The sequence below is a fragment of the Seriola aureovittata genome, chromosome 2, assembly GCF_021018895.1.
Source record: "Seriola aureovittata isolate HTS-2021-v1 ecotype China chromosome 2, ASM2101889v1, whole genome shotgun sequence".
In the NCBI taxonomy this organism is placed as follows: Eukaryota; Metazoa; Chordata; class Actinopteri; order Carangiformes; family Carangidae; genus Seriola; species Seriola aureovittata.
The window spans coordinates 29,739,455-29,752,500 of record NC_079365.1 but is presented as its reverse complement, the minus strand read 5'-3'; the positions used below and the strand labels follow the sequence as shown (position 1 = coordinate 29,752,500).

General features: G+C 38.6%; 3 protein-coding genes across 3 annotated transcripts in view; all 3 read left to right on the top strand.

Moving 5' to 3' along the window:
- The window catches only part of angpt4 (angiopoietin 4), a 46,220-nt gene extending 45,295 nt beyond the window's left edge, over positions 1 to 925 (top strand). The window contains exon 10 of the mRNA XM_056399015.1: positions 1 to 925. This exon is cut by the window's left edge and continues 2,178 nt beyond it. The gene's annotated coding sequence lies outside the window, so the exon portion shown is untranslated.
- Positions 926 to 1,951: 1,026 nt separating this feature from the next.
- Positions 1,952 to 5,425, top strand: LOC130182202 (cytochrome c oxidase subunit 6C-1). The gene is made up of 4 exons (XM_056396924.1): positions 1,952 to 2,104; positions 4,406 to 4,520; positions 4,988 to 5,120; positions 5,292 to 5,425. Exons 2-3 carry the CDS (start codon positions 4,416 to 4,418, stop codon positions 5,111 to 5,113), a joined length of 231 nt encoding a protein of 76 aa, XP_056252899.1. The 5' UTR covers positions 1,952 to 2,104; positions 4,406 to 4,415; the 3' UTR covers positions 5,114 to 5,120; positions 5,292 to 5,425.
- A 728-nt stretch (positions 5,426 to 6,153) lies between these two features.
- LOC130182200 (serine/threonine-protein kinase 4-like) overlaps positions 6,154 to 13,046 on the top strand; it is a 34,252-nt gene continuing 27,359 nt past the window's right edge. Inside the window, exon 1 of the mRNA XM_056396911.1 lies at positions 6,154 to 6,499. Within this exon, the coding sequence (XP_056252886.1) occupies positions 6,456 to 6,499 (44 nt within the window). The 5' untranslated portion in view covers positions 6,154 to 6,455. The remainder of the gene's footprint in view (positions 6,500 to 13,046) is intronic.

The following is a 13,046-nucleotide window of genomic DNA, read 5'->3' as shown; positions in this document are numbered from 1 at the left end:
AAAAATAGTGAAGTCATAATAAAAGTAAAGATTTTAAATTTCTAAAAAATAAAATAAATAAATAAATATATATAAATATATATAAATATATATATATAACTAGATAAAATAGACAAAAAACAATGACAACAGCAATGAGAGGGAATGAACATTGTGTTGGTTAAATAAAATGAATAAAGGCCATAAAACATTCTCATTAAAAACCAGGCTGAAGAGTTTGGTTTACGGTTTGTGTTTAAAGATACTGACTCTTTCAAATGAAATGATTCAAATTAACTTTTCCAACAGTTTAAAAACTAAAAGCTGCCTCGCCAGAAGTTTCTGTTCTGCACATCAACTAACAGACTGAAATCAGAGGCTGAGGATCCTGGTTCATAAAGATGTCAGACTGATGGTTTAAAGTCAAGCAGAAGAAGATAAGTAACCAGCTACTGACAGAGTGGTTTCTATCTTCTCCTCTAAATCTCTCCAAGGAAGCGAAAGAGCATTTTCCCCAAAATCTCAAATTATTCTTTTAAAAAACACAATTCTGCTGGTATCGTTTGTGCATGTTGGTCGAGTGAAAGAAGTCGACATTGTGCTGACACAAAGTTTTCATGTAAGAATAGAGAACGATTATTATCCTGAGTCACTGTCATGGAGCCTGTGAGATTCTCTGCAGGTTTTAAATGGCCGAGTGCTCTGTGCTTCACTCTTATTGAAATGCACTTTATGGAAGAGAAGATGTTGAGGTGTGGGACAGATGGAGCGTTTGGTTTGTTGTTCATGTTGAAACTGTTTCATGAGACTGAAAACTAACAAATTACACTTTTTTTTCAGGTTTAAACTTGTTTTTTTTATTTACTGCATATGTGTAGCAAAGCTTGTCCACTCAACTGTAAACAGTCTGCAGTATTTTTACAATAAAATATGTTAATAAAGCCAGTGTGAGCGTTCACTGCTTCTCCTCTCAGCCAATATTAAATAAACACATTTTAATACATATCGAATGTTCTGTCTCACGTGTTAATTGAAAATAAAAACATTATTCATCAAATAGTTTTACATAACTTTGGACCAATGTGATTTTCCTAAATAAAATGTAACTACATTACACAGAATGCATCGTTTCTGTAAAGACAATTCGATATATATAAGTGTTGAGCAAAGCGCACGCACCTGGGTTCGGTCAGTGTTGTTCTGCCTCCCTCTGGTGGTCTGACTGTGTCACCACATGTTTGGTCTGCAGGTGGCAAACTGCAGCTCAATAGTCTATTATATTTACCACAAGAAAACTGGAAGTGAATTCTACTTCTTCTTATTATTATTATAATTATCATTAATATGTGTGTGTCTCCAAACTCCAGCAAAACAGTTTATCGACCTTATCCTGATCCTGGATCAGGGCTAAACTATTCCCCACTGTCAGATATAAATACAAACAGGCTACATAAACTGCATAGATGTGTATACATTCACATACTGCACATAACTACTGCATGTAAAGTAACTTATTGCATTACACACTGAATATTTATTGTTTACTTCTATGTGTGTGAAGTTAATAGACCTTAGGGCAAGGCAGGTTTATGTGTATAGTACCTTTAATCAAGTAGGTAATTAAATTTAAATAGTGAATAAAAACATAAAGACACATATAAATTAAGATACAAGATTAAAAAATGTTAAATATAATAAGACATATTAAACAGAAGAATAAAAATGACAATGCAGTGCAATATATTAATACATAGTCCCAAATTTGATGACCAGTGTTCCTGTTATTTTCACAATTCAGCACAAACTGAACATTACAACCTCCAAGGAGGATTTAAAGCCTGACTCAGTGAACCTAATAAACTGACAACTGCATGTGGATAAAGTATGTCTGTCTGTCTGTCTGTCTGTCTGTCTGTCTGTCTGTCTGTCTGTCTGTCTGTCTGTCTGTCCGTCCGTCCGTCCGTCCGTCCGTCCGTCCGTCTGTCTGTCTTCACATTGACCTCGACTGCCCTCGCTTCGCTTTCGCAGGACTCGCTTAACTTTGTCCCCCGGTGGCTCCAGTAGAAGCTCTTCCGGTGTAAGAATAGTACGTTAGCGGTTTGTGTGAAGGTCGTGAGTCCAACCTGTGAGTATTCCTCTAACTAAACTGCTTTAAACCCCTGTGATAAATTTCACTTTATAACATTTTAACCCGTTATTCTTTCCCACTGAACACTGACTCCCGGAGTTGACCAGTTTCTTTGATTTTTGTCTCTTTCTGCTGTTGTCGCCGGCTAGTTAATAGTTAGCTTCATCGAGCTAGCTGACGTTAGCTCATGTTACCGTTATCCGACATTGCGTATTAACGATCAGTCAAACTTTAACGTTAAATATTCAGGTTATATTTATATTGTTCGCCCCTCATGTCATTAATGAGTAATGCTATGTTAATACGAACAGATGAGGCCTTAAACGTCGTGTCCCTATTGTGACTTTATGCTAACGACCCTGCAACGCAGCTGCTGGCATAGAACATATTTTAATTTTTGTTAATATTAAACTTAAAATGTATATGTAGTGGCACTTTGCTGAAGGTCCTTATTAATGTGTTAATACAGAGGCAGTTCTGACCAGCATTAATGAACTAAATTAGTTCTGTCGGCCTCGTTAATATTTCATGTCAATGTATAACACGTGAACACAGACAGATCATTTTTACTATTACAGATAACACATACAAAAACACACTGACATTATCTCCGGGATTAAACACAACAGTCCATCTGCTAGACTGATTTAATGTAGTGACCTCCAAATAACTCGGACTCTGATTCAGTAGCTCAGAAGAAATTTACAATAGTGATTCGGTTTTTCCTCCTCAGACACTGAATTTAAAGATTTAAAGCTGTTTAAAAACCCACTGTCAGGTCTGTGAAACCTTTAAATTGTTTGTGGGAAAAAAAATCGAGATTTCTCTTATTTCTTTTTTACATCTAGGCCACATCAGACCAGATCCAGATAAAAAGCACTACACTTAAATCTGTCAGTCTGGACTAGATCTACAAACCTTTTATTCTATCTGTGAAAACACACACAAGGGAGATTTCACTGCTTCACACGAAACATAAAGAACATATGAAGACACACATGAGTTAAAGGGAGAATAAGAATGACAGTGCAGGATATTAATAAATGCAGCAGCAAAAAGAAAAGGTGGAATCGACCTCAGGTTTTCTGCTGCTTCTCCATGTTTAGTTTTGACTCTGCAACAGAGTAAGAGTCTGGTCGGGTCATAACGGATCAGCAATGTCACTGGTTCATAAACCAACATGTTTGACAGAAAGTGTCACAAAGAAAATCCAATATCCGCTATTTTTTAATGGAGTAACTCGTCCATAATGTGGTGATAGTCAATTTAGATAAAATTACTTAATCTATTGGAAAATAGCAGCTATTCACTGATAATGTCACAAATAGGACGGTAATATGTTAAGAATAATTACTGATTACTGTGTATAAATCATCGCAAGACACATAACACGTATTATGAGCTAATTTCTCCATCACGATCGTCCCTGTTATGTTAACTGATGTTTTATAGATTCATGTGTCAGAATTTACAACATTTCTACCTCAGTTTTGCCAAACTCAAGGATTCATAACCTCCCATTTCAATTATAGTCACTGAATAACAACTGGAGACACAGTTCGTGTCAGAACTCTCATCAGACAATAATCTCATGTCCCTGTTTTATATATTTGCTGATAAAAGAAAATGAATCTCCAAGTCTTTTCTCCAAAATTATGATTTTTTTGTAAATGCAAAAACACCAAACATTTGGTGCTTCCAGATTCTCGGTTGAGATGTTGCTGCTTTTCTCTTATATCATAATGGACTGAATATTTTTGTGTTGCTGGTCGGACAAAATGAAACATTACAAGACTCTAATATATTATTATTGGTATTTCACTGTTTTCTTTTGTTTGATAGACTAAACCATTGTTGACTAATTCAGATTATTATCAACATAGTAATCAATGATGAAGATAATCATTAGTTTTAGCCCCATTTTATATTTAAGGGCACATTGTTGTGATAAATGACATGACACAGGATCAAACAGACTGATGTAAAACTTGAACTAACAATGACCTCTGTGTTTAGAGTTTGACCTCGGCTCATTCACAACTCTTCACCTCTGTTAGCTGCACTCGGCAAAACTGAAGATTACAAGGAGTAACTCCATGTGAAACGTCTTGACAGCATTTATTTGAAAACAGCTGATGAGAGAGAAACTGTGTATTTCACATGATGTAGAGCAAGAGACTGATCAAAAAAAGTGCTGTCTCACTGTACGGTCGCTTCCTCGCTGTTATTTGGTGCAGTCATGTCGTAGGGATTCAGATGCTGACGTCATAGATCGATTTATGTCTCCATCTCCTGCAGGTGATCCATCATGTCTCTGCCAAAGCCTGTGATGAGGGGAATGCTGGCCAAGCGTCTGAGGTTTCACCTGCCCATCGCTTTCGCTCTGTCTCTGGGGGCTGCCATTGCATTCAAGGTGAGGGGAACGACACACTCACATGAGGCTGCTGCCTTAAATCAGATCACACTGTTGGGTTAAAAAAAGTAACACTTAATAGAGTTGATGATGGATTTGCTTCTGTGTGAGCAGTTAGTATCAGCATCTGATTTATCTGGTTTTATGTTGAATATATAGAAAGATGTTTTAATCTTTGCGACACAATATAAGTAACACAATAGAGACAGCACAGCCACTACCACACACTGCAGATTCATGTGTGTTTGGAGCTGAGGCTACGTCCATACTACTATGTTTTCTTTATAAAACTCCTCCTTTTTGCTCCGTTTTCATGGAGTAAAGTTAACACTCACATCTGTTCAGTTCCTCTATTTGAAACATGAAAAATTAAAACTTGATTCTATCCTGTCAGTCATCTCGCTCTCTCTTTATGGTTTGATTGAAGTTGTGAACAAACAGATGTTTTTTTGTTTTGATCTTCACAGTACGCAGTGACAGAGCCCAGGAAACGGGCCTACGCTGAGTTCTACAAAACGTACGACTCTGTCAAAGAGTTCAACGCCATGAGGGAAGCCGGCATCTTCGAGAGTGTGCGGCCCTCTGGGGAGTAAACGCTCTGTGAGTTTTCAGATCAATGTGAAATTCAAGGCTATAAAAAAAAATAACATGGTTTCTTCAGGAACAGGTGCCATTTTAAAAATACAGAATCTGGGTTTGTCAAAAACTTGATTAATACACAGTTCAACGGAAATATTACAAACTACTAATTTTTTTTTCTTCTTCTTCCAGCTCTTCTCTCCCATCATTCGTTCCAGGTCTGAGGATGAAGTTCCTTCTTGCCCACTTGGATGTTATTTACTGATTAGATGTGAACTTCGCTATGCTGTTTTGTTCCTCTAATAAAATATTCTATTAATGTAAAACTCTGTTTGTCTTTGTTTTGTGCTCATGAAAGGGAATTATTATATAATCTACTTGTTGATTTTTACAGAAGTAGATTTAATTTTCCAAATAATCTGGAAAAAGGATGAGATGCACTCATCAATCGATCAGACTATTTGTATAGCACTTTTCATATAAACAATGTAACAGTGCTTTATAGAATAATAGCAATAACCCCCACACACACCCACACACACATTTACACAGAATAACAAATGACCAAGTAATAAATAGAAATAACAAATAAGAATAATAAAACAGGAATTGAGGAAACTGTGATGAATCTCATAAATTTGCACTGAGGAAACACTAAAGTGAGCGACAAAGATAAAATAATAAAACACTAAAGCAGAGGACGTATTAAAGTGAGTCAAACCAGAAATAAAAGGTAGGATATTAAAAATCAAATAAAAATGAAGACAAAATAGTAAAGATGGAGCAGAATCTCAGGAAACATGAAGAACTGAGTTAGTATGGTGTTCCTAATGAAGTGTTAATGTCAGTAAAGTAATGTATTTAATAAATAATTTTAGGCATCTTGTTGTATATAGATGAAATGAAACTAAAGTCTTATATTTACTGTTATTGTGCTTGTTAATATTCAGTATGACAGTGGGACAGTGAGTGTGGCGCCCCCTCCCGACGCGCTCCTGTACTGCAGCCTTTGTCTGCACCGCCTTCCTCCACTCACTCTTCCTGGTTTCTTCTGCTGGATGTCACGGCAGTTTTGCCGAGCGGTTTGTCAAACAAGTGTAAAGTTGTCCAGGATGAACCCGGCGGCCAGGACACGGCAGCTGGGTGAAGTTTGTTCGCTGCTCGAGCCTCGTTTCTCTGAATGATGAACAGTGGAGCTGTTTTTTCCGCCGCACTGACTGAACGGGCTAACGGCTGCTAGCTGCTGCTAGCGTTAGCAGACGGCGTCAACCGTCGCTTTGAATCGTTGACAAACTCGGTCAAGTTTGAGCACAGGCGACTGAAAAGGAGGCGGCGAACACACGGGAGGAGGACAGCATGGAGAACAAGGACAAGGTCCAGATGAGGAATCACCCGCGAAGGTAACGATAGTGAAAACAGACGGTTTGAGATGCGTGACATCCTCATTGACTTTCTGTGTGTGGCTGAAGTTAGCTGCCGCTGCTGCCGCTGCTGCTGCCGCCGCTGGGCTCAAAACAAGCCCGAAAAAACACACAGAGACGCGGCCAGAGTCAGAGAGTTAGAGACATTACACAACCGAGTCTCATAGAAAACCGTTTGTATGTAACGTTAAACCGTTAATGTGAAACCGTTAATGTGAAACCGTTAATGTGAAACGAGAGGGGGCTACAGGAGCCAGGTGAGGACTATTTTATGGACCAGGGTCACGGATTTATACTGACATATTAACACTTCACCTTCAATCCACCTGTTTATCATTTGTGATCAAAATTTAACATTTAATAAATGTTTATAACACACCATAATGTAGTTATAAGAATATGTCAGCATTTATTAATGTATTTGGTAATATAACTAATGCAGAATCCTCCATCATGAATGTTATAATATAGTATAGAAACATGTAATAGAAACACTTAGTTAAAAGACAAAACACAAGAAAATATAACATAAAACTTTACAATGAAATCCTCAAATACAACATCTTATCACCACAAATTATTAATTAGAGACACCCACATCAAATTACCAAAGTACAGTAAGGACATTTTGATTGTTGAAGTAAAAATGTAATTTAAACTTTTTGTAACATTTTCTTCTAAATCTGCATATTTATCACTACAATCACTATATAAACACATTAACACTGTAATGCACGTGTACGTAATGTACATGTACTAAATGTATGTAGTATTAACTACAGCTCCTCTACTGTATAAAATCAAAACCAATGACATTGTTGTAGATCTGCAACATTCAGTTGATTACTCGATTAGTCAGTGGACAGATAATTAATTTTTTTAAGCAAAAGTGCCAAAAATCTGCTGATGACAGATGTCAGAGTTTGAGGTTTGAAGATGTCAACTTGTATTGTGGGAAGTTATAGAAATGTTTGTACTATTTACTTCTACAAATTAATCAGTAATGAAAATAATCATTAGTTGCAGCCCTGTGTTATAGTAAAACTACTTAACATCTCTGCTTCTTATTCGTTTCCTGGACTGAAATAAATAGAAGCATGTAAAATATAAATCCCCAGCTCTTACTGAATTAGCTCGGTGACTGTTGTGTTGATCTGTTTTGTCTAATCTCTGGTGTTTGTCACTATCAAAGCTCTGCTGATCCAATTTAGTGCCTTAACTGTGTTTGTTGATCGGGGCTCAGCTGCTGTAAGTTCATCAGCTCAGCAGATACGGGCGCTCATGTTGCTGAGGTGTGTGTGTTGGGTTGAACCTGGTTGTGTGGTGTGGTTTTGACAGAGGAGCTGGTTCGTCAGGTGGATTCATACTGGCTTTGTGGAAGAAAAAATTAGGTCACTGCAAAGAGTGATAACTTGCTTAAGAAAACGGAAATGCTAACCTTGTTTTCAGATGTAGTGTAGAGTTATAACAGTTTAGCCACTGTTGGTCAAACTACTTGTTATTTTGATTTTTGAAGTTAAAATAAGTAAATAGATCCCCTGAAGCAGATGGACATTAAAATGAGTCTTTCTTCAAATTTTAATGCACACAACCTAAAAAATTGAAAATAATTAAACTGTAGTTGTGGCATGTTTTGGGTGGGAATATTCTTCTTTGGGGTTCTTTGAGATCAGTCAGTGAAAAAGTGAAAGTGAACAGAGTCTGGTTTCTGTCAGGACAATGATTCAAAGCAGATTTCAGAATCCCCCATGAACCACTTCAAGAAATACACGCTGACGCCTCGGGGACGGACGCCTCGGGGACGGACGCCTCGGGGACGGACGCCTCGGGGACGGCCCCCACAGTCCCCTGAGCTGAACACCACTGACAATCTGTGGGAAGTTCCTAAAGACCTAAAATATTTAAGAACCTGAGGAGATCTGCAGGAAGAGGCTGAAAATCCACCAGAACAAAAAGACTTTGAGCTGCTTCAGAAACTGTTTGCAAGCTGCTTTTTTTCCCTAGTTTTTAAGTTAATGATAAAAAAGTAATGGTGCATTAATGTTTGCAGGGAGGCTCATTTTCATGTGTGTTTGCTGCGGGGCTGTATTTACTTCTCTTCACTTCAGAAATCAACAAGATCTTTTATTTGCATAAACTTTGCACCAAACTGTATAATAATTGTAATAATAATTATAATATAATGATATTATAATAACTGTTCAGCTCCGCAAAAAGCCTGATTCAAATTTGGAGACGTTTAGTGCAAGACAGGAGTAAAACTACAGAATAATCCTGAATGAGTTGATTCCAATGGTGGAAGAACTACCCATATATTTCACTACAGTAAACGTAGCAGCACCACAGTGTAACATTATAATTAAATAAATTATTACTAATATAAAAAATATATTAGAGATTTTAGAGCTGAAACAATTAATCAATTAATTATTCATAAAGCCAGACATTTGAAAAGTTCCTGAGGTTTTCAGTTTTTCTCTGTTTTATATATTTTGGGGTTTTGGACTTTTGATTGGGTCTTTTTCTCAAACACTTTATAGACTAAACAACAAATCATCAGCAGATTAATTGATAATAAGATCAATTGTTAGTTGCATCCTGACAAGTTTTAACCAAAGTAAAAGTGATATCAGCAATTTGTTGTTGTGTGTAATGTTCCTTTTCAAAGTGTTGTAATATTAATTCATCATAACTATTTTTGTAAAATTTTTATCTAGAAAAAAATAGTAAACAGCTGTTAGAGAAATGTAGAGAAGTAGAAATAAACACTTAAGTACAATTACTTTCTACCACTGATAGTTCATTAGTACTTCCACCAGTAATCCTATAATGATCTGAAGCAATTAGTCGATTAATTAATTCATCTTTTGGCAGAAAATTAATTGGCCACTGTCTCCATAATGTATGAATAATTTTAGTCATTTTTAAAGCTAAATATTCTCTGGTTCCAGCTTCTTAAATGTGAGGATTTGCATTTTATAGAAGAAGTGGCCGATCAATTAATCAAAAACGAGATTTTGTTTGTTAATTAATAATGAAAACAGTTGCGGAGCTTCCCCCAGGAAGTCGTTTAGCTGAAGTGGTGAGCGCCACAGATCCTGACTCATCTCATCTCACGGGTTAGAAACAGCCTGAAGTCACACTCATTAAACACACAGCCGTTTCTTTGAAGGTTAATGTTTTATTTCATATACATGTATAAATGTTTTATGATGATAACGATGCTGGTCTTTGTTTCAGGGGGAGGGGATAATTATTGGATCATTATTCATAGTCGGTAGGAAACTCCACAACACTGAGAGAAATCAGTGTATGAGTGTCAGAACAGTGACGCTCAACACAAGAGAACTAGGAACACATGATGTCGTTGTTCGTGGCTTTGTAACGTTTCATATGGACACGGTCCAGAGATGCACTTTCTGTGTATTGTTTCATTTAGAAACTGGTTTGTCAGCTCACTTTATTGTGTTTGACAGTAGGAACTGAGTGGTTCCTTTTTCTGTCCAGTTATCAGGAGGATGCTGGTAAAACATTCGGCTGGTTTGTTATCACGTCCCCTCAGTCATCCACTGCTTCCTCTCCCTCAGTGCTGAGACAAGAACGAGTCTCATCACATTCACAGTCTGTCCTCCAGAGAAACCTTCATGTTTCACCCCTTTAATTCTGTTTGTTCAGCACCAGCAGGTCGGCCTGAGCGAGGTAGACTGCAGACAGGTAGACTGCAGACAGGTAGACTGCAGACAGGTAGACTGCAGACAGGTAGCGAGGTAGACTGCAGACAGGTAGACTGCAGACAGGTAGACTGCAGACAGGTAGACTGCAGACAGGTAGCGAGGTAAACTGCAGACAGGTAGACTGCAGACAGGTAGCGAGGTAGACTGCAGACAGGTAGACTGCAGACAGGTAGCGAGGTAAACTGCAGACAGGTAGACTACAGACAGGTAGACTGCAGACAGGTAGCGAGGTAAACTGCAGACAGGTAGACTGCAGACAGGTAGCGAGGTAGACTGCAGACAGGTAGACTGCAGACAGGTAGCGAGGTAGACTGCAGACAGGTAGCGAGGTAGACTGCAGACAGGTAGACCGCAGACAGGTAGCGAGGTAGACCGCAGACAGGTAGACCGCAGACAGGTAGCGAGGTAGACCGCAGACAGGTAGCGAGGTAGACTGCAGACAGGTAGCGAGGTAGACTGCAGACAGGTAGACCGCAGACAGGTAGCGAGGTAGACTGCAGACAGGTAGCGAGGTAGACCGCAGACAGGTAGCGAGGTAGACTGCAGACAGGTAGCGAGTTAGACCGCAGACAGGTAGCGAGGTAGACTGCAGACAGGTAGCGAGGTAGACTGCAGACAGGTAGCGAGGTAGACCGCAGACAGGTAGCGAGGTAGACTGCAGACAGGTAGACTGCAGACAGGTAGCGAGGTAGACAGCAGACAGGTAGACTGCAGACAGGTAGACTGCAGACAGGTAGCGAGGTAGACAGCAGACAGGTAGACTGCAGACAGGTAGACCGCAGACAGGTAGACCGCAGACAGGTAGACTGCAGACAGGTAGCGAGGTAAACAGCAAAACTGCAAAGAAAAGATGAAAAAGATCATATATAATGATCATGTCAGTTAATCAGCATCGAGCATCTGTAATCACAACATCCATATTTAGCTTATGGCCAGTTTACTCAAACTTTATTTACTGCAATATTTAGTTTTACATAACTTCTGTTTCAATATTAATCTGCTTCTGTTCATTTAGGTTTTTAATAACTAATCATTTACTTATATATATGAAAATCGACCATTTCAAATAGAATCTTGAGGATAAAGACAGAAGGAAGCAGCCGGTGTCCTGTAATGTTCTTTTGCTCAACTTTCCTAAAATAAAGGTGTTAAACTGGAAAAGTGTTTAACTACTTTAAGTAATGATCATCACAGTAATTAAATTTAAACCAATTAAACCACTAAATTAAAACCTTGAACGTGTTTTGACTCGAATCCAGAAGATCCAGAGGAACTTTTGTCTTTATTTATTATTAGGGCTGGGACGATTATAAAAACTATTCGACGTGGAATTTTAGTGTCGACGCGTCGTGTAAAACCACACAGAGTAAATGTTGATAGAACAGAACCGGAACTTTCTAATGGGACCGTTTATATCCATCGTCTTTGGTTTAACCCGGATACAAGCGCAGCGCACGGACTGGGACAACGCGGTGACGTAATTGAAGTCATTGACTACGTGAATGATTTGCGTCTGTGTAATATATTTGAACAACACGGCGGCGTCTAGCAGCAGCACGACGGAGCGTGTGGAGCAACACGCGGCAAGAAAGGCTCGTTCACGGTCCTCCAGAGTTTGGGAAAACTTTAATCTTGACACCAACAGTGCGGTAAACTGCAGACTCTGCAAAGTGCATCTGACATATCACTCATGCACGACAGTCATGCACGAGCACATAAAGAGGAAGCACCCTGGTGCAGCGAGTCAAGATGGCAGCAAAACTTAATTGCAATAAAATTACCGTTAGGTTAATAAAAAAAATAATCGTTAGATTAGTCGAATAATCGAAAAAATAATCTCTGGATTAATCGTTTAAAGAATAATCGTTTGGGACAGCCCTATTTATAATATTAAAGTAAGTTAGTGTGTATCTGGTTCACTCCCAGAATAACAACATTATGAGCAGCTGTTGTTTCTGAGTGTAGGAGTCAGATCTGTAGCACTGAGACTGTTTCTATCAGAAATAGAAGCACTAGAAAAATAAGGAAAAGAGCTGAGGACAAACGAGGGACATTTTAAATTTAGAAATGTAAATATTTGGTGTGTTCAGAACTTTGAGCCACTGCAGATAAAAGTGCATTTTAGAGGTTCACAGAGTCCACTGGGAACGCAGATTATGGGCTGCTACGGTAGATTAGCATTCGAACGCTCAGCTCGGTGACTTGTGTGGTTTGTGGCTTGAAGTCGATACTCTGGGATCAGCTGGGCGCATGGCGGCGCAGGGCGGCGCAGGGCGGAGGATGAGATGTGGCTTCGAGGAAAGCCACAGATGTAGATCAGATCTGTTATCAACAGACAGACGAGAGGATTGGCTGCAGTTTGATGACGTTGTCGTTCAGAGTTTACATTATCAAGATGTAGCTTGAGCCCTGTCTTCTTTTTGTAATCTAAGTTTTATTTCTTCAGACAAAATAATATGCATTTTCAAAATTACAGCCAAAATAGAGAAGCACAAAATATTCCTCATATTTGTTCATAACTACATGACGTCAGTCTGCTGTTTTCAGCCCTTTTCTTCTTCTTATTCAACAGTAAATTAATCATAGTGTATTTGCGGCAGGATGACCTGCCCCACCCTGGTGTGATGCCACTAGCTCCGGTGTGAGGACCAATCACAGAGCTGCTCTCATGTAAACCTTAAACTTCACATTCATCCTTCTCCTGAGACCTGCTGGGACATATGTTTTTCAATTTCTAGTTCTCAGTACATCTTTCAAAATAGAGCCGTGAGATAATGATAAAATATCAGTGT

Bases quoted from the DNA above. Each gene is read 5' to 3' on its own strand.
- LOC130182202 (XM_056396924.1), top strand. From the start codon at position 4,416: ATGTCTCTGCCAAAGCCTGTGATGAGGGGAATGCTGGCCAAGCGTCTG. The intron at 4,521-4,987 runs GTGAGGGGAACG...TGATCTTCACAG, and splicing joins GGGCTGCCATTGCATTCAAG to TACGCAGTGACAGAGCCCAG.